The sequence below is a fragment of the Typopeltis vanoorti genome, chromosome 3, assembly GCF_054136105.1.
Source record: "Typopeltis vanoorti isolate ZY-2024b chromosome 3, IOZ_Tvanoo_1.0, whole genome shotgun sequence".
In the NCBI taxonomy this organism is placed as follows: domain Eukaryota; kingdom Metazoa; phylum Arthropoda; class Arachnida; order Uropygi; family Thelyphonidae; genus Typopeltis; species Typopeltis vanoorti.
Window position 1 is genome coordinate 3103967 of NC_143551.1, and position 26142 is coordinate 3130108.

General features: G+C 36.5%; 1 protein-coding gene across 1 annotated transcript in view; it reads left to right on the forward strand.

Annotated features, from left to right (window-relative positions):
• Positions 1-26142, forward strand: part of LOC150107867 (uncharacterized) — a 393004-nt gene that overhangs the window by 15140 nt on the left and 351722 nt on the right. Inside the window, exons 2-3 of the mRNA XM_090415366.1 lie at positions 5172-5295; positions 19533-19683. Coding sequence (XP_090271492.1) covers positions 5172-5295; positions 19533-19683 — 275 coding nt within the window. The remainder of the gene's footprint in view (positions 1-5171; positions 5296-19532; positions 19684-26142) is intronic.

Here is a 26142-nt window from a genome sequence, read left to right on the forward strand (position 1 = left end):
CTCACTGGTCATAGCACTTTGTATATAAACAAACTCTATCCATTTTAAAACTTTTACTGAGAATTTAGTGTTAAATAATACAGATATTTTTGTAAGTTGATGTCACCTAACTGTTAACCAATATTTCCTTAAATGACACCTTATCACTTATGAAGGTAATTTTTCCTGCTGATATTACTCATCTGTTTTCCTTTGCTATCCATCCTGAATACTTCTCTTGGAAGCACAAAATCTATAAACAGATAGAGAGTACCTATATAGGTTCTCCTCTCTCACTCCCACCCTTGCCATTTCTTTTATGGAATATTTTGAAACACAAGCTCTTGATGCAGTCTTCTCAAACCTTCTATCTTTTTAATATGTGGATCATGTGTTCTCCATTTCTTTTCTCACTTCAATAGTCTTCACACTAGAATCCAGTTTACCATAATAGTTTAGCCTTTCTCAACACCTTTGTAATATCAAAGGTGTTGAGAAAAAATTGCAAATATTTAAAAATAACAGGTGTAATTAACTCTATATTTGAACCAAACCTAGTTCCAAAACAAACCAGACTAAAAGTATACAATACATTAGCCCTACCAGTCTTAATGTATGGAAGTGAAATCTGGACAATAAAACAACAAGACAAACAAAGATTAATAACAGCAGAAATGAAGTTTATGAGAAAAACTGCAAAGTACACCCTATTTGATCACAAAAGAAACAAAGAAATCATGAAAGAATTAAACCAAGAACCAGTAATAGAAAAAATTAAAAAATATAAACATAAATGGATGGAACATGTTCAAAGAATGAAAACAGAAAGATTACCAAAACAAGTTCATAAAGTACAAGCCATTAGGAAAAAGAAAACCAGGACGTCCTCTTAAACAATTCAACGATGACTTCTAAGGCCGGAACAGACCATACTAGGCTTAAATCCTTGATACGCATGATGATGAACACCTTTGTAACTTGCCAATTCAATGTTAGCCTGTGCTTTTTTAGTATACAGGAATCCATCCACACAGATTGACACATTTACAATCCCCCCCCCATCAATATGTTTTCATTAAAACGCTAATAAACTTCATTAAATACATCTCTTATACAAATTTCGTTTAGAAATTTGTATAAGAGATGTATTTCTGAAGCATGACCATCTGGTTTCAGTTTTCTTTGACATGGAAAAAGCTTATGACATAGCATGGAGATATGGCATGTTAAAAGACCTCTATAACCTGGGTATCAGAGGACACCTTCCTGTATTTATTAAAAAGGTGCTGTCCTTATAAAAAAGTAAAATGACTTTCTTCTCCTTACATGCCAAGGTTCACTTCAACATCATAATTATCCTCTAAGTTGTATTTACAACTTTTGCTATGTGATCTTTGAACTTCAAATTCTTATCCACCAATATGCCAAGGTCCCTTGCCTCCTTAGTTCTTGTAGCATAATTCCCCTAATATAATATGCCGCTGGTGATCTCATCACACCAAAGTGCATAACTTTACACTTACTAACATTAAACTGACCGACATTTTTGTTTTCTCAAATTTCCAGCCTATTCAAATCAATTGCCCTGCCTATCTTTGCATCATCAGCAAACAATTGCACATCTGCTGTTAGACCCTGCCTAATGTCATTAATGTATAGATTGAACAGTAATGACCCAAGGACTGAACTCTGAGGTACACCACTGTTCACCTTAAATCTAGCAGACTCACACCAAGTTTTTGATATCTGTCTGTCAACCATCCCATGATCCAAGTCAAGGGTTTATATTCCAATTGCATATTCTCCAGTTTATGTAACAGACCTTCATGTGGTATCCTATCAAATGCCTTAGAAAAATCCAACATTATCTTAGTGTACCCATTCCCATTATCCATTCCCTAATATATTATAACACCGTTATAAAATATAAGCAAATTGCTAAAACATGACATTCCTCTAGTAAACCCGTGCTGCTCTTTGTAGAGTATAGCTTGTCTGTCTACCTATTTCCATATGCGAGTTCTTACCAACTTCTCTAAAATCTTCACCAGAGATACTCATAGGCCGGTAGTAGACATATTAGTGTTTGCACCATCCTTGCACAATGGAACTATTGGAACTATCATAACATTTTTTCCATTCTTATAGTATCATTCCTGAGCTGAGACTCTATACAAACATGTGAAAGGCCTAGCCAATTTGGCTGAACACATTTCTTTAGCAAACTGGTTGATATTCCATCTGTCCCTGTTGACAAATTCTTACCCAGGTTATGCAGCAGCTCTTCAACCTCATGTTCATGAACCTCTAACTCTTCATCCAATATAGAAGTAGCACTGTGCACCATGTTACATACACCTGGTTGATATTATCTTAGCAAAGTGAGTACTCGTTAATTGAACAATCTCAGTTTCTGACACTAGAGTGCGATCTGCATTCAGTAAAGTTATTTTTTCACATCTGTTCAATCTTTTGCTTGCGGCATAATGATAAAATTCTTTTGAATTGCCTTTAGCTTTCATGGCCTGTTTCTTTTCAAACTCCAATTTAGCTTTCCACACAATACTCATTACTTTTCTGGCCTGATATTTATATATTTCATAACTCCTCTCACTGTTATTCTCACGATATTCTTTCCATATCATCATCATCATCTTCTTGTGGATCTGTTTTATGTGCAACCTTATTGCTTAATAAGGTTGCACATCCATTTCACTTCACCTATTAGAAATCTAATAGGTTCAGATACAATTAAATAATACAATTAGATACTTCCCAGGAAAGCACAGTATGATCACTTTCACCATCTGGTGATAAAAGAGCCATATTCTTAACAGAGACCCCCCCCCCCCCTTCAGATGGTATGAGTAAATCCAACACTCTTTGGCCTCGAGTTCTTCCTTTCACTTTCTGCTTGCGAATGTTGCCTCGCAACATTTCAATAAATTCTTCTTTTTTCTTATCATGATATTTCTCATCTACCCAGTCAATGTTTTGAAAATTAAAGTCACCCATAATGATCACTCATTTGGGTACTCGTAAGGCTAAAATGGCAATGCTTTTTTTGGTCCCTTGAAACTGAGCCACCAGGTCTGTAGCACCTCCACCATATATTTCATTTTATAATAAAATTAGTTTAATCCTTTATCCAAGTGTGAGCAAACAAAGTTTGCGCCTGAAAGTATCTTCAGGACTGGGGTAAGGTGGTAACAACACCAGGGCAACTCATTGCAAAGGTGTTGTTACCACCTTACCCCAGTCCTGAAGATACTTTCAGGCGCAAACTTTGTTTGCTCATACTTGGATAAAGGATTAAACTAATTTTATTATACTCTAACCAAGTGAAAAATAAACTTTCAGTATATTTCATTTTGTTACCGTCATTGTTTTCTTGTGTTTCTACCCTAACTGAACTTAAGTCATCTGATGTCATTAGTAGTAGTACTCCTCCTCTCCTGTCTCTTCTGTCATATACTAAAAATAGTATACCCATTACACTTGATCCTAGTTATGATATCTGAGACTGATAGCTAGGTTTCACTAATGCCAACAATCTTGGCCACATCATATTCAATAAGGCAACAAACTCAATCACTTTGTTTCAGATGCTCCTGCCATTTGTGTATAGACATAATAAATTACCACCCAGCATATTCTTATAATTAGATATGCAATCTATTTGGCCTTGTTGTAGAACTTTCTCTTTTCCCTCCCCAGACATATTTAAAAAGTCTGAACACCCAAAGCATATTTTTCCCCCACATACATAACCATGTTCAAACATTCATATCTTTATCACATAGCTGAACTTTCACACACATTTTTTCCCATTCCTCCCTTGATGATTTAGTTTCCCTGACTCTCTGCATTGTCTCATACCAAGAAGTAATTTTTCCAGGCTCCTGATGCCAAATGAATTCAAGTGTAGGCCATCCCTGTTATACAATTCTTATCTACCATCAAACTCACTCCACACATCTAAAGATTCACATCCATTTCTTGTACACAGCCTACCCGTGAAATCGTTTGCTATCATTTTCCTCCTTAACTTGGTTCTGTCATATCTGGGTAGCAAACCTACAGTTTTCAGTTTTTACTCTCTCACATTTCTTTCTCACTTCTTCCAACAGACCTTTCATATCTTCTCTCATACTATATTTGTTGCTACTTATATTATTAGTACCTACCAGAATTACAATCTCTTTTACTTTTCTTTTTTGGTTTTCAATTAGGTTTGTCATATCTTTACTTTTCACCCCTCGTGTAACTAGAAGTAGTGACTCCCTCAGCGAGTGCAAATTTTAGGATTGAATCACCATACCATATCACCTCTTTTTTCTTAGATTTTATCTGACTTACCTTGTTGTTATTAATTTTATGATTACCAATTTCATTGCTTTCCTGTCTGTTTTTGTTCTGATCCTTTTTCTTATTCTGTCTAAGTTTAGTTAAACGTTTTTCCACTTTTCTAATTCTCTGATTGATTTTTCTAATAATTTATTTTAATTGAGATATTTCTATTGTCTGCTTATCTTCAGATAAATTATCATCATCATCACTGCTGCAGCACTTTTGTTCATCAGGACAAATGCTCTCCTCAGTAGTAACTTTAGACAGCTTTAGTGAGCTTTAGACACTGCCCTTTTGGGACGAGGTTTCAGTGCCATTCTTTAGTAAAAACTAATAATATTTCTGCAATTATGTTATAAAATGTTGTAGTACAGTAATTACACTAAAAACTACAATAATATACTAAAAATATACCATTAAATCCAAGAAAACACTCCATAAATCAACAGATCTTTCAGGAGATTTCTGTTTAGTTTATTAGTTTAGAGCAGAATAAACTATGGCATTAAATAAGGTTGTTGATATATTACACCAAAGAAGAAGTTTGTATGAACTTTATAATGACTATTGAAAAATAGTTCTTATAGAGATTTTCAATAAATAAGCATTCTATTAACACACAAACACACATACATGTTTACGATACTTCTACCTAAAAAAAAAAAAAAAGGTTGGAATCATTCATCAAATTAAATTATATTAAATCATGATTTCTCCCTATTCCAAAAAAAGCTTTGCTAATAATAATAATTAGTTGCACTTTATAGTTGAAAAATGGTGAAGAAAAGTTATATAAAATTCTAATACATTGAGCTTCTTATTTTGTTTTCTGTTTTTTATAGATTCCAAACAGCAGTTCGGCACTGTCAGCAGGCAACTGGCAATGCAGTGATAAATGCATGCAACAAAGTAGATCTTCTGAGAGAAGAATTGGAAGATGCTTCACAAAAAGTTGATCAGCAAAGAGTATGTGTAGTATATTTCACATTGTCATACATAGTTTTCTTTTTATTTCAGAAGTTGATTGAGGCATATAGCACTGCTTAGTAGCTAACAAATACATATCCAAAATGGATATGTATTTGTTAGTTTTGCTTTTCTTTAATTTAAAGGGAGCCAGAACTGCTTATTCTCTAATGATTTTACTAGCTGGGAGGAAGTATGACATCTTAGTTACAGTCAGATCTTCCGATGCTATGACCAAGTTCAAAATTCTTGATCTTCACTTTCCCTCCACCACATGCTTCCTAAGAGCTGTTGCTCAAGAAGTTTAGAAATTCAGTTCTCTTATACTATGCTACTTCCTCTGCCCTGTTTACATTGCAGTTGAAGTCCCCCATAATGATCATTTGCTTTGCACTTGCCAAACTAATTTGCCTGAACATTTTCTGCTCATCTGTACTTCTTGGTCTATAGCAGTATCCTAGTAATCTTGTCCATCTGCTTCTACCTCACCATATACTCTCAAAGACATTGTCATTTCTTCTCTGATTCTCTACTTTGAGAGGACAGAATTCATCTCTTACCATGAGTAACACTCTGCCACTCTATTTGCATTCCCTATCCTGCCAAAATATACCATACTGTTAGATTTCTATCCCTGTCAAAGCATCCTCCTTGGTTAGCCTGGTTTCACTGATACCAACACTCTTTGGAAAGACTAAGTCAGTCAATGCTACAAACTCATTCCCTTTATTCCCGATGCTTTTAGCATTTATTAGTGTATTGTTAGTATTCATATAGCCATTATTACTTTTGCAGATTTCAGTTGGCTCTGCAATATAGTATGCACACTTGTATTTCTCAAGTCCCCACTTGAGGCTATCTCTGCTACTTTTCACTCTTGCATCTCTAGTTTTCCTGCCCTAATACACCCACTTGTCCAGAAAACAACAGTCTCTTCAAGTGCCTGCATCCTTTTGCATTCAAATGTAATCGATCTCTTGCATACAGCATGCTTCTATCCAGGGCCGGCTCTAGAATTTTTCTCGTGCAATCCATTACTTTCTGCCGCAGCACCAACCTCAAATTAACTCTTGGAATTTTGAAAACCATTATGTTCAACATTAGTTTCATGATCATTAATTTTAAATATAGTACCATTAATAATAATGCACTGATAAAGTGATTAAAATACTGCATATTCATAAAATAAACCATCGACTCCATCAATTGATGGAGTCGATGGTTTATTTATAATTTATTATAAATAAATTATAATTTATTTATAATAAATTATAATTTATTTATAATTTATTACTTACATGTAGTTATAATTTATTACTTACATATATGGAATGATCTTCACTTGTGCAACGATAAACTGTTGAGTTACACTTATTATTATTCTGGGCAACTCCAAGGAGTCTACAGACTCATTGAGGGAGGCCCTAACATCATGTCAAGAACAACTATTCAACATTCACACAGTATCTATCATACCTCGCCTTGAACTCATTCATGGTCGTAGCACCCGCAATAGACTTTGGCAGCTTATTCCACTCATTCACCACTCTCCAAGTAAAAAACCTAGCTCTAACACCCCTGCTAACCACATTCTTGCCCAGCTTCCATGTATGGCCCTTAGTCCTCCCACCACCAGTCCTATTCTCAAAAATATCTTCTAGATGAATCTTATAGAACACCTTCAGTAATTTGAATGTCTCAATCATATCACCCCTTTTCCACCTATCAACCAATTTTTGCAACCCACAAATCTTCAACCTGTTCTCATAAGGTTCATTCCACAGACCTGCTATCATCTTGGTCACTCGTCTCTGGATCCTCTCCACCTCCTCCCTATCAAGAAGAAACCCTGGCGCCCATATCTGGGCACAGTAGTCTATCAAGGCTCGATACAGAGGAACAATAACTTGTTTGTCTCTGCTCATTAAAGTATTTTTCAGCAACCAAGTGATTTGATGAGCTGATTTAGCCACTTTTGCAATGTGCCTCCTAAACTTCAATTCCCTATCCACCAATACTCCCAAATCACTGGCCTCATCAATCTCCTCGAGTATGGTTCCACCAATGTGATATACTGCTGCTATTCTTTTCGCCCCAAAATGCATAACCTTACACTTTGCCACATTAAATTGACATCCATTTTCCCTAGCCCAGTCCTCCAAACTATCCAAATCATCCTGTAAAATTTTGACATCCTGTGCACTCACAATTGCTGTACCCAACTTTGCATCATCAGCAAACAATGAACACTTCCTCTCAGATCCTTTCCTATATCATTGATGAACAAATTGAAAAGTAGTGGTCCAAGAACAGAGCCCTGCAGCACACCACTAGTCACAAGCCGTCTTTTGGACTCAATTCCTGAATAAATCGCTCTCTGGTATCTCTCCATCAACCACCCTCTTATCCATCTCACCAACCCTATATCCATCCCCATCTGCTCCAGTTTACTGATTAGAGTTCCATGTGGTATCCTATCAGAGGCCTTTGCAAGGTCCAGTAGAATCACTATAAACCCATTACCCTTATCCAGTACAGCCGTCAATGTGTTATAAAACGTGAGCATGTTACTAAGGCATGATCTACCCTTCACAAAACCATGTTGTCCCCCATACAATATCCCATTTTCATGTATCCAATCCTGTATTCTTTTCTTGACTGATTTCTCCAAGACCTTGACAACAATTCCTATACTTAACTATAGAATGTACACGTTATAGTTTTAGCACTATTTTCACATTATTTTAATTAGAATTTATATTGTTTTTAGTATCTACTGATTAAAAATACACTTTTCTTGCTTTTATATTTGCAAAATCAGAAATTAGGTCTGCATAGTCTAATTTCTGACTGATTTCATGTTCAATTGAAATCATGGCAAGTCCTTCCAATTTAGTTTCAGCAATTGTTGAGCATAAGTAAGTTTTAATAAGATTCGGTTTTGAGAAACTACGCTCACCACTTGCAACCGTCACAGGCAATGTCAGTAATATTCTTAGGACGACAGTGACATTCAGAGCAAAGTTATTTTCAACAATAAAACGAAGAACTTCAATTGGCGGTGTATTTCTGGTACTAATTTGGACACTACTTTCAGTTCATCACATAGCTCAATTGCATCAATGTCTCTATTTTCTTCATATGTTAAAATGGCTTCTAGGTTTTTACAATTGTCTAAGAGCTCATTTGTCATCTCAGATTTTAATTTAGAAATGTTATATAAAAATGAAAACTGTGATGTTCCAGTTGCTCGAACCTTTCTTCAATAGAATTAGTTGCAACATCAATAATAAAAAAGAAAAACTCAACTTTGAATTTTGTTTTGGGATCTAAAATAGGTTCATCTCTTGCTTCACAATCATGTTGCTTTTTCTGCTGATGCAATCTGGTACTTTCGAATGTTGGTTTCAAATCAGCATCAGCTTCGACTTTCTCAACTAATGTTGTAGCAGCGATAAGGAAATTTTGAAATGGTTTATCATTTCTGAGATTCTTAAGACTTTTGAGAATATTACCTAATGTTGTTATGGTACTAGACAATTTAATCTTTATGCTTTGCAACAGTTTTCTTGCAACATTAATTTCATTTAAAACATAGTGCCACATAACCAGACAACATAAAAATTTAAAGTCTCTTTAAGTTTTAGAGCAAGGGTTTCAGCTTTGTGTCTTGCCATTTTCTCTACTGACTCATCATCAGCAATTTCTATCAGTGCATAATAAAACTCCTCAATATAGTATCTTAAAGGACGAATAGCGTCGATTCTAGATTCCCAGCGAGTTGTACTTAATGGCTTGGGCGTTAGGGTTGTAATAGGTATCTTAAGGATTCCCCAACGCAGCATTGACGCTGAGAAAAACACATACAATTTCTGAACCATTTTCAAAAATGAAATCCCTTCTCTAGATGACATTGTGGCATCATTGACTACCAAGTTGAGAGAATGAGAACAGCAAGGGTTATAAAAAGCTCTTGGATTCAAGTCCCTAATGCTTTGTTGAACTCCTGAATGCTTGCCTTTCATGTTCGATCCATTGTTATAACCCTGGCCACGCATGTTTGTGATTGGAATATTCATGTCTGATAATTTTCTTACGATACATTCGGTTAATGCTGAGCATGTAGTGGCTTCATGAATGTTGATATCAGTTGGATCCATATTAACAAATCTTACAGTTAGCGTTAATTGTTCAATGTGGCTTACACTGGGAGTACAGTCTGCAACTATGCTGTAATATTTAGCTTTCTCAACCATAGAAATTATTTGTTTTTTTATGGATCCAGAAAGGAGAGCGATCAACTCCTTTTTGAATATTTTTCTTTGATAATGTTGGGCCGAACCACAAGCTACTCTCATTAAATGTTCAGACATAGCACTGTCAAATCTGGCAATCAGTTCAACAAACTGTAAATAATTTCCATTGTTAGGGTCATATAAATTATCAGATGTTCCACGAAATGGTAAGCATTGTTGGCCCAAGAACTGGACAACAGCAATTAGGCATTCTATTATGCTCCTCCAGTGCCGAATTTCTGAATTTAATAACTTTTGTTGCATTGAATCAATTGTCTGTTCTAATTTAAGCCTGGACAATAATTCAATAATTCAATCCACTTTTTATGGGACTCCAAATGGTTTTTAGATTTCTTGTGTTCATTAAGATACACATACAAATGACCCCAATCATTATACCCATCAGTAGTGAATGACATTATATTACAGGAAAACAACTTACAGCAGAAATAAAATACAGAATCTTTTTTTTTTGAATACACCAACCATGATCGATTAATATGTTCTCCATTGCTTAGTTCCTGGTGTAAAAATTTAATGAAAATTCTAGCTAGATCAGTGTACCTATCAAGTTCATCACTTAAATCTCTAGATTTGGAAATTGTCATATCAGTCTCATTTTCGAGATTCCTTGCAATGTCTATGTTACTGGGATCCGAGTTAGAATTACTTGTCATGAGCTCAGAATCATTGGTTTCGGTACATTTATTTATTTCCTCCTGCCCTACATCAGCTGATTCAGTTTTTAGATATTTAAGTAAGGTCCCGCTATGTTTTTGAATATCACGTTCTTTTTCCAGTTTCCGTTTGCGATATTCTGCACCTGATAGTTTTTTCTTTTATCGGACATTGTAATCTATTTGAATATTAAAATTGTTTTAAACCCTACAATAAAATATTATTATTAGTATGGTATTATTTAGTAATTAATGGAGGTTGAAACACTGTACTAACTACTAATTTACATAAAACTCTAAAAAAACTTATCACTGTAACAGTCACTAACACTGAGCAAAATCAGCTTTCCTTAATACACGCTCAAAAACAACTGAAACATTCTGTAGATTACAGTATCGACGGCCATTACTCAAAAAGAAGGACTCTAGTGAAAATTTCAATTACTTCGTATATGACTCGTTTTCTAGTAGACGTGTCTTGCGTTAGGCAGTAATGCATATAATCAGATTAAATTCCCGTGTTTAGTTCACATGGTATACATACATAATACTAAGAATTAGCATGATTAATGCAACTAACAACTACAAGTTTTTACAAATATATTACAATATATTATACAAAACAGTGGCACACAACAGTAGGTAATATTTTAACATTTATTCTGATGAACAAAATTGGCCTTGGGAATGGCAGATTATGTTAGACTCTGAATGAGATACTATTATATTATAATTCTTCTTATTCAGAATTTAACACCAGCTAACAGTGGGAAATTCAATTCATAGCAAGTTAACAAGCACAAAATGGAAATATAATATCACATAATGAACTTTTAAATGCAGTTTTATTGCAGACTCCATTATTGCATATGCAAGGAATAGAGAGGAGAGGCGAAAGGGAAAGAGAGTAAGCGACGAATGACTCGCATAGCTTCGATTACCGAAGAGCATTATGCGAGTATCATTGGGCGACAGATTGTCGGAAATAGAAACAGCATCATGGACATAATAAGTGACTAGTCAACTTATAAAAGCTGCGATCTTATGCAGTATTATTATTATTATTTATTCCACATCTTCATTTTATTCACTTTCATTTTGCCCCCCCCCCCTCAAAAAAAAAATTGCCACCCAATGCAAATGCACACGTTGCACCGTCGGTAGAGCCGGCCCTCTATCCTCAAATATACTCCAAGCATCTATGTATTCCAGATCTCTCTTAATCTTTCTGTTAATTCATTAATTATCACTGCTCTTCTCCTTCATTCTACATTATCATACCAAGGCAACACACAAACTTCTCTCTCACACATTTCATCTTCACAACCTCTAGCAACAATCTGAAATCTCTTGCTACATGATTCATGCTGCCTGTCAGGTCATTCCTACCAACCATCACTATCATAAGTTTTAATAATGGCAAACCGTGGGCAGACATAAATACAAAATTAATAACGGAAAAACTCACGTATAAACTCGCATCACTATTATCTTTTCTGCATTTTCTCTTCACTTCGTTGCCATCACCACACTCTCTTTGTATTATTTGTTCCTTCAGGCAAGCATTCTTCTTGTATTCTACTCTGTACATCCTGACTCATCTAATATCCTTACTTGATGCTCCTCACAGCTTCATTCATTCTTTTCTCACTGGAATTCCTGACCCTTTCTGCTTCTACTCTCTCACCTTTTCATATTCCTTGCTCCCACACTTTCCTCTCAATTTCCTCTCTTTACTATTCTCTCTCTTTCTTTCCATTGCTCTTGTGTCCTTCTCACACACCAACTTTCATTTTCCTTGCACCAGCTAACCTCTCTAGTCTCTTAATCTCTTCATTCACTTAGCCATTTCTCAGCAGTTCAGTTTCTCTCTCTCCATTCTTCCTGCTTTCACCTGACATATCCCTATGACAACTGTTTAAGGTCATAATCACAGACACCTCTTTCATGTTCTCTTCACCCTCTAGTGTACTGCATCTGCAAGTTGGCACTCATCCATTTCCAACGTAGCTCTATTGCTAATACAGCCCAAGACAATATTTCACAATTTGCCTAGCACATCTCACTGCCTACAAATAAGGCACACATACAAATTACTGTTCCTCACCTATCACGTTCTTAAGTCATGGGATGTGTATATGTGACTTGTATGGCATGCTGTGAAATCCTTGAATATGTTATAAATAATGTAGTTTTTAAATGAGTGGTCTGAGTGATGTGTTACCTTTGATGGCTACCACGATAGATACAGTTGCTAAATATTTAGATGCCATAGAGAGAGAATAAATTCTGAACAGTTAGAAGACTAAAATATAAGAAATAAAGTTTAATCCTTTATCCAAGTGTAGGCAAACAAAGTTTTTGCCTGAAAATATCTTCAGGACTGAGGCAAGGTGGTGCATCTGTTGACAACTCATAACAAAGGTGGACCAAGCTTTCATCGCTCCTAGTCTTAGTATCTCCCATAATGCAAAGTACATCTCCTTGCAGACATGTATAATGCTATGCATTAAGGGAAGGGCCACTACCCAGACCGGTTTCGACCTTTATTGAGGTCTTGTCGGTGGGAGACAGACCCAGAAGTGGTGATAATAAGGCAGAAGCAGTGGAGTGATCATATTTACCTATACGAGTTGCCAAAGGGTGTACCACCTTATTTGGATTTAGAGAAAGATGTTGTAAGTTTATTTTGCACTTGGTTAGACTATAATAAATTTAGTTTAATCCTTTATCCAAGTGTAGCCAAACAAAGTTTGTGCATGAAAATATCTTCAGGACTGAATGATGAAAGCTTGGTCCATCATTGCTACAAGTTGCCAACAGATGTACCACCTTGCCTCAATCCTGAAGATATTTTCAGGCACAAACTTTGTTTGCCTACACTTGGATAAATGATTAAACTAAATTTATTATAGTCTGACCAAGTGGAAAATAAACTATCAACATCTTTCTCTAAATACAGAGTAGTTTAATAATAAGAATTTACACCTTTTGTCAACTCGTATAGGTAAATATGACCTCTCCATTGCTTTTGCTTTAGTATCACCACTTCTGGGTCTGCCTCCCACTGACGAGACCTCAATAAAGGTTAAAACCAGTCTGGGTAGTGGCCCTTCCCTTAATGCATAGCATTATACATCTCCGCAAGGAGATGTGCTTTGCATTATGGGAGATACTAAGACAAGGAATGATGAAAGCTTGGTCCCCCTTTGCTGCGAGTTGCCAACAGATGTACCACCTTGCTTCAGTCCTGAAAATATTTTCAGGCGTAAACTTTATTTCCCTGTACTTGGATAAAGGATTAAAGTAAATTTATTATAGTCTAACCAAGTGCAAAATAAACTTCCAACAACTAAAATATAAGATTTGACATGATTGGAGTCCTGACAAATAATAGACTAATTTGGAGAAAAATTGTTACCACAGTCTGCTGCATATTTTTGTTAGGTTATCTTGTCATGGTTACCTAATCATATAACTGAGCACTCTATAATTATGATAAAATGATTTTTGCATGTCCTATCCTCTCATTGGCTATATTCAATTACAATAAAATTAGTGATAATTGACAAAACAAGTATTTGTAACCATCATTCCTCAATATATGCAATAAGTAAGACAAACATACTAAAAACTATACAACATGAAACAGAATCAGCATTACATAAATAAAACTGACAATTAATTAAATAGAAGTCCGCATGGTTAGTGCTTCACAGCCATATGCCTCGGGAAGGAGTGTCCTAGATTCAATTCCTGTTGTTGACGTGAGGAGCTGAAGGATCTTCCTCAGCCATAGCCAAGTTAGTCTTTTTGGGCGTGGACAGTAGGGTTTTCCCTACTGTCCAGGGTGAAAAACCCTGCAAAGCACGCAAACCAGCCTTGAGAACTTAACATATGCACATAGGATACATTGGGCATAGAGCTGACACCTTATCCTGTGAACGGTTTGAGGTCCGATAATTAATAAACCCTCGACACAGCAAGGTAAAAGAGGGTAAAAGGAAGATGAGATAAGATGAGAATTAGATAAAAATTTCTTTTCTGATTTTTTTTTACTTGTCACCCAAAAATTCTCACTTGTAATGGATGAGTAGGGCAAGTTCATTCTTCAAGCCCTGCCTATGAGTCATTGGCTGAAGAGTGTGAGAGAGGGACAGTCCATCAACCAAACAGCACTCTTCTGAACAGCATTTGAAATTTTTAGAATTTTTTAAGTGTACCTTAGAAGTATTCCAAGGGTTTAGCAGATTTGGGACTTGTAGACAGATAAGAGATCTGGACTTATGGTTTTCAAGTTGAACCTAAACAAACACAAAGAGGGTGAGGGTGGACAGAACTAAGATCACGTTTTGTGAGCAATAGGCAGAATTATATTTTGGAAGAAGCATTGAAAGTGAAGGGGTTATTGATCCAGCGAAGGATGGCATGGAGATTAGGGTTAACCACTTATTGTGGATGATCTTGAAGCTTCACATGTTTGGGCACTGCAAGGTGTGAGTAGGATGGTGAATGAATGGAGAGTGCTACCATCAGAAAAGCTGTGGATGAGTTTTGAGGTAAGTGAAAGAAGGTCGTTTATGTATATGAAAAAGGAGATGGATGAAATAACAGTCCTGAAGAGCACCTGTAATAGTCAGAAAATGTGATGAGAGAACAAACTACCATTACATGTACTAAACAATCCAAGAAGCAACTGGCAATTCCAGAACAAAGTAAGACAGTCTATAAGAATGCAGTTTGCTGAGAAGTCTTCAACGCTGAGTTATCAGTGCCTTGGAAATGTCCTAAGTCTTTCCATGGTTGATATACTCGAGGAATCCTGTAGATTTTGATTGGCAGATCAAAATCTACAGGATTTTGATCTGCCAATCTCCTGTAGATTGGCAGATCAATCTACAGGAGATTGATCTGCTGTAGATCAATCTACTGTAGATTGATCTACAGGAGATTGATCAGCTCCTGTAGATCAATCTACAGGAGCTGATCAATGTCAGCTCCTGTAGAGCTCTCCATATGTCAAATGTTGATTACCCTCTCCATTGCTTTAGACAACATCATGGTGAAAGTAATTGGAAGTTTGATGGTAAATAATTAATGCTTTTTGGAATTGACTGTATATGGGCTTGTTTCTATGCCATAGGGTGGATGCCATCATCATCAACAAATTCTTGACATGTACCCTCAAAGGGGGTGTACAGGATATGATAGTATTACATGAAAAATTTACATCATTGCTAACTTCCTGTCTACAATTTCCTCCAAATTAGTCTGTTACCTGTCAAGACTGCAATATTATCAGATCTTAAATAATAAATTACACAATAACCACAGTAATTAACTTTAATGAAATGGAAGTACAGATATTTTTAAAGATTATCAGATCTTATATTTCTATCTTCTAAGCCACTTTTTCCCATACAATCCAACTATATCTTGGTCTTCTTCTGGGTCTTTTTTTTCCTGCCAACTTGGCAGAGAACACCTTTTTTGCTAATCTTTCCTCGTCCATTCTGTTTAAGTGACCATACCAACCGAGATTAGCTCTACTAACACATTCCTGGATGCTAACAATGTCAAGTTCTTTCCTAATATCCTCGTTTTTAATATGATATTGCCATTAATTCCACCTGTTCATGCCCCTAATCTTTCTCAGGACTCTCATATCTGCAGTCTCAAGTCTTGGATCAAGTGTTTTACTTCTGACCCAGCTCTCAGATCCATAAGTTAAAACTGGTTTGAACACTGTCTTTTATACAGCTAATTTAGTGTTTTGACTGATTTCTCTCTTATTCCATATAAATTTATTCAGTTGACTTCCTACCATACCAGCTATGTTGATTCCATTGTTCTGTTTCCATGTTTAATTTACCATCTTCACTAAAAATCATGCCGAAGTAGGTGAAATGTTTTTCTTGTTCTGTAGGTTCTCCATTCACAATGCTGTTGATATTTTCAGTGCTTCTGCCAAATTTCATTGGCTTTACCTTGTTATTGCTGACCTTCATACCATATCTATTACAACAGTTATTCAATTTACTCATGGAATCTTGCAGACTTCTTCTGGATTTATTTAGAAGTATAACATCATCCACATAAAGCAAAGAGCTGAGATTAACATCTCCAATTTTGATGTCAGGTTTAATATCACTTTCCTTCATAATGTGATCCATATAGATACAGAATAACAGAGGGGGTAATATACTTCCTTTTCTAAGACCACATTTCACATTTAACATTAAACTATCTTCCTGTACTTCCTTCAATTCTAACTGCTGACTTACAACTCAAATAAAGCCAAAGTATTGCTTGATATAATGCGCCATTGACACCATATAACTGTAGCGATTTCAATAGCTTCTCACTTGGCTCCTTGTCTTATGCCTTTTCGAGATCTACAAAACTTAAATACAGATCTTTGTTATATTCCCATGATTTCTCAACTGTTTGTCGAAAAATGAAGATCTGATCCTAACAGCCTCTATTTGGCCTGAATCCAGCTTGTTCTTCACCAGGCTTCTCTTCCACAATCCGTCTCACCTATTTCTGAAGTATACTTGCATAAATCTTACCAGGAACACTCAGTAGAGAAATACCTCTGTAATTCTCATATTCAGTTTTATTTCCCTTTTTATATATGGATATTATAAGAGCTCTACTCCAATCATCCGGAATTCATCCCTCTGTCCAGGCCTTCTGAACTATGCAGTCAGCCACTGTAAGACTTTTATACCTCCATACTTGAGCATTTCTGGTTGAATATCATCTACTCTTGCTGCATTTTCACATTTCAGACTTTTGATAGCTTTTTCTGCTTTAAGTGTGAATATGTATTCCTGATTGCAATTTTGTTGAGTGACTGCTTGTCACTCAAACAAAATTGCAATAAAGATTAACAAATTTGAAAATTTGTTAATCAAAGTAATTACTCCATATATCAAGTATATCTTTTTCTCCAGGTTTCATGTCACCTTATCCTCTCTAATTCCTTTTACAGCACTCTTTCCTCCGTGGGTGGATGCCAGCTGAGCATAATATGGTGTAGAGATGAAAACGAACAGGTGTTACTTTAGGAGCACATCTGTTGATCACATTGGTAGGTTACCATTAAGAGTAGATGCCTTTATGGGATCCAGGTTGTCCAAGATTCTTCTGATGTCATGCTTCTGGAAGATAGCAGGAGGCATGTGGTGCTGTGAATCGAGGAGGTTTTTTTTTATCGTGATGATCTATGTAAAAGGTGGATCAGAAGAATTGATAACAGGGATTAGTTTTGTGTTTAGATGATGATGATCATCAATACTTATTCATCTCTCTCTCTATATAGGTGACAGAGATCAACAAGCACAGATGGACAAAACTTGTAATCAACAACTTTTTTGTGAGAGATGAGAAGGCATGACTGTCAGTGGCAGTCATACATTCTGATTAGTGAGTTTTCTACATTTAGCCCTTTTAATGTTAATCACTGCTATGTTGTTGATAGTTTGGCAGTGGACTTCAATGTAGACTGTGAATGAAGATAAAATGTTTCCTCAAGCCACTCACAGTATTTTTTTTTTTTTTTCTTCTATGGACCCTTGGTACACTTTTGGGAAAAATCATGGCTTGGATATTAAGTAAGAATTTTTAACAGAACAAGGAATAAAGGTCCTCAGAAATTATCCATAATGTCTCTAACATGGTCATAACCTGGATCTAGGGAATGGAAACTGGTTTGACCTTAGAAAGAAGTCAGAAAGGTCTTGGAGATCTTCCTGTTTGGCATTATTGTAGTGCCATAGGACACAGGATTATAAATGGCTGAAGGGAAGGTGTTCCACTACAGATGAAACTTGGATGGGATTATAATCTGAATCATCAATAGGAGCAGTCACTTCAACAGTATTCCCCGAAGGAGAACCTATTAAGAAAAGATCCAAGGTTTTTTTTTTTTTTTTTTTTTTTTTTTTTTTTTTTTTTTTTGAGTTCAGAGGATTGGCAAGAATTCTGGTTGGAAGATGAACAGTTTGCTGTAATTGCATTTAATTTAAGCATTTAATTGCTTAAACAACCTCAGTTGTTTAATTGCTTAAACAACCTCAGTTGTTTAATTGCTTAAACAACTGAGGTTGTTTAAGCAATTAAACCTCAGTTTCTCTTCTAGCATTGTCATTGAAACTGGAAAAAGGGAGTCAACTGCAGTGTTGACATTTAAGTCACCAAGAAAGATGACTTCATTGTTAGAGTAGCTGGGTTACATGTACTCACCCTTTAAGGATAAGAATTGAAGAGGCTAAAATGATTTTCAGAATTCATGGAATGGTAGAGACAGCAGATGAATAATATATAATGAGGCAATGAATCCTTAAATTACGGATGGTCAGAAACGGGAAAATTCAAGATCCCACGACAAGGATATCTGATCACACATAAACATAGGTACCAGTACCTTGTGACAGAAAATCATAGATGGAATATTTAAGAGATGATTAGATATAGTCAAGGTTGTAGCAACAATCTGCAATTCAGTCAGGAACAAGAGATTTGGTTTTGATTTCTGCAGGTGAAAGTGTATATTATTTAGGTTGGTATTTATTCTGTGAATGATTAAGTGTGTTTTTGTAAGATTAAATAAATTAATTTCACTTTCACAGTTTTTGTTCTAGAAACTTCAACTTATTCTTTTCTCACAATTTTGCATAGAAATAAAAGAAACTCTAAACATATTACTATTCTTATTATCATTACAAAAGGCTTAAAGTTATACTTGTGATGTACTGAAAGAAATGATCAAGTTTGAGATATTTAGCTTACCTTATTATAAAATTGTGTTGATCAAGTGTGATGATGGTGGGTTGTGTAGTGTACACTTCTCCCTTGCAATGAGGTCTTGGAGATATTTTTTATGATAATAATAATAATATACTGGAAATTTAGGTACCATGAATTCCACTCTATTTAAATTGTTGTTGGGATAGGAGCGGATGCTGCTTATTTATACAGTTTGAATAACATTACAAATATTCATATGCATTTTTATAACAAAACCTGGGATTTAAATTGAGATTGAGAACAGTACTCAGTTATTAATGTGCAGATTTGTTAAAAACTGATTTTGTTTTTATAAATGATAAGTGTATATAGTCATATTTCACGGATAGATAATGTTATCAGAATATGTTTAGATTATGATTGCTTAGTTTCCTGTTCTAACCCCCCCCCCCAAAAAAAAGTCAGCACTTTAATATAAAAACAGTGACTTTTATTTTATTTTATTTTACAGGATTCTTTGGCAGCAGAAATGTTTACCTTAATTAGTCGAGAACCCCATCTGTCAGAATTGTTTGTATCATGGCATCGTTTGCAAGCTAATTACCATCGAGCTGCATTAGCTGCATTGGAAACCACTTTACCATCATTAGAAAATCATATTAGTAAGTTCACTGTTCTGTTCATCGTATTACCTTTACTTAATATCATAAAGAACATTGAGGTGAGACTTCTATAGACATATTCTTAACTTCTGTGATACTAACTCTACAGACAAATAATTTTACATTTAATTCTAGTATCGAGGAAGTTATCTTGGTCAAGAAGAATGATTTATGTGTTGGCAGTTTGTGTTGAGTTTTTTATTATGGTTTAATTCAAAACACAACATACTAATAAGAAAATAAATAATATCTTTTATTTTTTTAGGGGTACTTAAGGGTCAAAGCTGTATAACTGAGAAAAGACCTACACATAGCCTTTAAAGCAATGTGGAGAACCAAGCAGGGATTCTGATCTAATGTCCAATCCTTACCTTACAGTGCACTCTGTTAGGTACATGGATACTGAATGAATGAAGTTTGCTGGCAATTTGGGATTTAGCAGACCAAATTGTATTCTCATTGGCTTCAACCACAATATAAAATAATGGTACAACATGACAGAATTTCATGCCAAATAGGGCATTGCCTGGTTAAATGAGGCCTCCATTGTTTTTGCCTGGGAACCAGGGTGAACAGTGAAAAGCCAGCTAACAGAACAAATCCTAAAACACACCCCAACTCAACATCGCCAGAGTTCAAAATTGGTACTATCAACATAAGAAGCCTGAATGGAAAAGAAATGGAGCTAGCTGAGGAATTGGATAAGTACCAAATCAACATAATAGGGACATTTTGATAATTATAAGACACAGGCTAAGAAAGTGACTAGTATGGTAAGGAAGGCGAAACTGGAATATGAGAAGAGATTAGCCCTAAGATCCAAAGAAAATCCTAGGGAATTTTTTAGCTACGTGGCCAGTAGGAGGAGAAATGATTGTGAAAGAATGACATTGTGGGATAAAAATGGGAATAGAGTGACTGATGCAGAGGACATAGTGGAATTGTTCAATGAACAGTTTATTGGTGTATTTCATCCTGGAGGAGAAAATTTTAATACTAGAGGGGTAGGGCAGGCTCGAGGTTTAGAGGTGCAGGAGGAGAGCGTGTTCCAAATACTGAGTACTCTGAATGTCAGTAAAGCTGTGGAGCTGGATGGTATTTCACGAGTTTTGAGAGAATGTGCTAATGAACTGACAGCTCCTTTGACCTGGGTTTTCAATGAAAGTCTGGCTACAGGAAAGGTGCCCAGTGATGGAAGGAAGGTAAGATAGTGCCATTTCATAATGGCAGTAGCAGACTGGAAGTATCTTATTATAGGCCAGTTTGTGCATCATCAATAGTTGTTAAGATCTTGAAAAAATTAGTGAGGGTCCGTATACAACATTGGGCAGGTGAGGGTAATGTTATCTGTGAGATTCAATATGGATTTGTGAAGGGGCGCTCTTGTTTTAGTAATATGTCTTCCAGTCTGCTACTGCCATTATGCAATGGCAGTAGCAGACTGGAAGTGTCTTATTATAGGCCAGTTTGTGCATCATCAATAGTTGTTAAGATCTTGAAAAAATTAGTGAGGGTCCGTATCAACATTGGGCAGGTGAGGGTAATGTTATCTGTGAGATTCAATATGGATTTGTGAAGGGGTGCTCTTGTTTTAGTAATATGCTATCCTTTTATAATAAAGTTCCAAGAGCAGTAGATGAGGAAAAGGCATATACTGCCATTTTCTTGGATTTAGCAAAGGCATTTGACAGGGTTCCACTTGATAAGCTGATATTTAAGTTGCAGCACATGGGTTTTGATGTCAGGTTGGTCAACTGGAATCAGGATTGGCTGTCGGATAGGTATCAGAGAGTTGTATGGTGGGGAAGTTTGAAGCAGACAGAGGGTTACAAGTGGGGTCCCACAGGGCTCTGTATTGGGACCTGTATTGTTTAACCTTTATATCAGTGACGTTGTCAGTGGATAGCAGGGGGATATTCAGTTGTTTGCAGATGATGAGAAGCTGGGAAGGGTTATTAGTAATAATGGAGATGTGGTAGCCCTGCAAGAGGATTTGAATAAGCTAGACAGATGGGCAAATGAATGGGGGAATATCAGTTTAATGCAGGTCTTGAGGTTTGAGAGACATTGGTGGGATGCTGCATACTATATTGGAGGAGCTCTATATGGAGGAAGTAGGGGAGACAAGAGATCTGGAGTTGATGATTGACAGAAACCTGAAATTCAGGAGACATATTGCAAAGGTGGTGAAGGTAACACAGAGGATTGCTGCAATACTGAGAAGGACGCTGACCTGCAGAGATAAAAGTGTTATCATTCCGTTGTATAAGACCCTGATCAGACCACACTTATACTATTGTTCTCAGATTTGGTCCTCTGGATTTGAAGGGGATAAATTAACTTTGGAAAGGGTACAAAGGCAGGTAACAAAGATGGTTTCAGGACTGTACAATGTTAGTTATGAGGATCGACTGAGGGATGTGGACTGCAGAGTTTGGTGAATAGAAGGAGAGGTGATATGATTGAGACTATTAAACTATTGAGAGGTGGTTACAGGGGTAACATTGGGGAGTTAACAGTGTGGTTGACACTGGGGAGTTTTTTTTCACTTGGTTGAACAGTGGGAAGGAGTGATGACAAGGCGCCATCCCTGGAAGTTGCTGATGGAAACTGTGAGCAAGAGGGCGAGGAGTGGTTTCTTTGCATGGAGGGTGGTTGAACTGTGGAATGCACTGCATGATACAGTGGTGAGAGCGAGAACGGTCAATGAGTTTAAGGAGTTTTATGATAGACTTTGTGTTTCCTATGAGAGACCTCCCACGATGAGTCTTCAACAGATTTAACTTTGAAATAAATGTTGAGAAGATTTGGCCTTGATTGATATCATTGCCTTGCAGCTGCAAATTATTTTCATTTAATTTTGTAAATATATCTGATAAATAAGCAACTTCATTCCTGATAGCTTTGAGGTTATCACTGAGCAAAGCCTTTTGGTCTTCAAAAAAAATCTACAACGGTATCAAAAAGATCATAAAACCATCTCAAACATTTGCCTCTTGACAGCCAATGAACTTCAGTATGGAACAGCAAACATTCAAAATGTTCATCATTTTCATCACAGGGCTCTCGAAAAAGTATCATTGAGAGCATGCACCTTAATGTTATTCACTGCAGTAATGACAGTGTGTAGTGAGTTGTGCAAGTGATCGCTGAAGTTTTTTGCAACCAGATAGTGGCGATGAAAGACACAGTGAATGGTAAATATATTTGGTACTGCTTATTTCAAGTAGGTGACAAACCCACTGTAGCAACCTGGTATTGATGGCGCTCCATCACTTGCACAAGAAAGTATGTTAGTAAGTGGGATTTCCTTATCTTTGAAGAACTGTTCAACAACACGAAACATTGACTCTCCTTTAGTGTATGTGTCTAGTAGCTTTGCAAATAACAACTCTTGAACCAAACTTTCTTCCTTTACAAAGCGCACACAAGCTAAAAGCAAAGAAAGTTGACTCATCCAGTTGTAATGCAAAGTCTGTGATCCTTAATATGCAGCATAATGTTTTTTCAACATTAGCAACTATTTCATCTACTCGCCTTTGCACAGAATTGTTGCTGAGAGGAATTGCTTAATCACTAACAGCTGGCAGGATGAGTCCTCACCAATTGTATGTGATTTTCCAGACTTTGCAACCAATAATAAAATCTTGTACAATGCACACAAACCATCGGTGTTTTGTTGTGAAACATTGCAAAACATGCTTGAAACTGTTGGTCACTTTTGATTCCCAAAGTGGGGGGGTACTGCCCCCCTGGTGGGACCCCCCACTTTGGGAACCCCTAGTGTAAGGTTTTGAGATTTGGAAAACAATGGATGCAATGTATACACTTGGTGGAGAAACTTTAACGGAAGTAGAAGAGATGAGAGATCTAGGAGTGATGGTGGACAAGGGCCTGAAATTCAGGGGCCACATTGCATAAGTTGGGAAGACATCACATCGGATAATGGCAATAATGCATAGGACCTTGCCATACAGAAATAGAGAGGTTATGATTCCATTGTATAAGGCCTTGATCAGGCCTCATGTGGATTATTGCACCTCAGCTTTGGTCGCCAGGTTTTCATGGTGATGAGGATATGTTGGAAATGGTCTAGAGAAGATTCACAAAGATAATCAGTGGCCTTTGGAATGTCGAGTATAAAAACAAATTGAGAGAATGTAAGTTGCAGAGCCTCGTGAATAGGAGAAAGGGTGGGGGATATGATTGAGACATATGATCTAGTCAGGGGTTGTTATTGGGTTGACATGGAAGAAATTTTTCATAGAATGGGAGAGAGGAGTAGAACAAGTGGCCATCACTGGAAATTATATAAGAACAGAGGAGTGAGGAGTAGGTTCTTTGCATGGGGGGTGGTTGGTGAGTGTAATGCATTGCCTGAGTGTGTTGTGGGTGTAGGCACATTGAATCGGTTTAAGGCATAGTTGGATGACCATTGTGTGCAATATTGTGTGTTGAAATGGCATTGTGAGCAATAGTGTGACTTCCCACGACAAGTCTCTGACTTCATGGAGGTCAAATGTTAATAATAAGTTCTTTTCTCACACCAGTCGTGGACATAACAATTTTCTTACAATGAGGAAATGGGGGGGGGGGGGATACTCGACCCATTTCATGTCAGTTCCTGAATTTTTTCAGCTGTTACAAATCTTTTTGAATATGAAATTTCATTGAATAACTCATCTCTTTCATCGGAATATTTTTTCTCAAAGTTAACATCTCTTTTCCACTCAACAAACATGACATTGGCATAGAGGTGTACATATTGTTCAATGAACTATTCCTTTTGTTGTTTACTATTGTTTGTAACTATTGTTTACAGTTTTATTTAGTAAGGAATTTAAGATTTGGTGGAACAAAATTGCATGAAATTCTTTACTTATATTTAAAGAGCAGATCGTTGACTAACTGTTTTATTAACAACATAAATGAAAGAACTATTGAGAACACTATTCACATTTTGAAATAATAATATTATTATGATTCAGGGCCTCTATGGAGTCACAAGACTGATCAGGCTCACCCTAAAAAACACAAATTCTTTCATACAACTCCTTGGCTCATTCACCATTTGTTCTCTCACCACTCTATCAGGCAATGCATTCCATAGTTCAACCACCCTTCGTACAAAGAAACCACTCCTCACCCTCTCTTCCTCACAACTTCCAGGGGTGGCTGCTTTTTCTTGCTCATTCTTCTTCTTCTTCCCTGTGTCAATTCTGTAACTACCTCTCAACAGTTTAAATGCCTCAGTCATATCAACTCTCCTTCTTCTATCTACTAAGCTTTGCTCGTGAAAAGGCTAAGACATTTGTTATGCAATTTTTGCTAAGTAATTTAAAGAAATTACAATGTCAACTAGGATATACATTAAAATAAATTTTAATATACTTCAGTATTCCGTTGCCATTTTTAAGAAACTTAAGAACAAGACACTTGCACACAGGCATAACAAACAGTAAATGAGGAAGAAGCAGGAAGCTATTATTTCTCCTAAAGTCCTGATGATGCCTCCCCAGTGGGCAATGTTGGTATTCTTGGGTGATTGGGCTGAAGGTCTTCTGATGTAGGTTTCCCAAATTTGAGGTAGTCTCATGCAGCCAAATTTGTTGAGGTTTGGATTGTTTCTTAGGGCTAAAGCTGATTCCATGAAAAGCCTTTCATATTTGTATTTACTACGGTGTACTATCGTGGCTTTATTCCACTGTATTCTATGGCAGGTATCCAGCGCATGGTCAGCAAGACCAGAGTGGCTGTATTGGTGAAACTGGATGTAGTCCTTGTGTTCTGAAATTCTGATATTGGCTGTCCTGCCTGTTTGGCCAAAGTAGGACAGCTTACAGCTGCAAGGGACCTGGTATACACCAGGTAGGTCTAGGGGTGGGATTGGTCTTTAGTAGAGCGGATAAGGGATGCCAATTTTTTATATGGTCTGTAACAAGAAGTTAAGTCGTTTTTTTTTAGGATTTTTGTAATTTTTTCCGAGGTGCCCCGGATATAGGGTATGGTGATGGATTTAGAGTAACCTTGTTGTAAGGGGAGGAGGGTTGTGGTTTACTGGTTTCAATATTTTTTTTTTGGGGGGGGGGTAGCCATTGGCTGAGAAAGTGTTGAGAATGTGGTTTAGTTCTGTGGTTAGGGCATTGTCATTTGAACAGATAAGTTTAGCCCTGTTGTGTAGTGTCTTAATGACTCCATATTGTTTAATGAATTTAAAAAAGTACGAGATCGACACATCAAAAAATTTGAAAATTTAAAAAAGAACTCGATCTGGAAACCACAACTTCCTACTGAAACGGTAGTCAACCTTTCATCATTTAGTGTAAAACCCGAAGCACTCGATGCCCTCGCACGTGGACACAACTTCACCATTGCACCCAGAAGAATACCTGCTGACGATATTATGATAAGAATTGAACATGGGATATGATACCTTCCAAACTATGTCGCCAACGATAT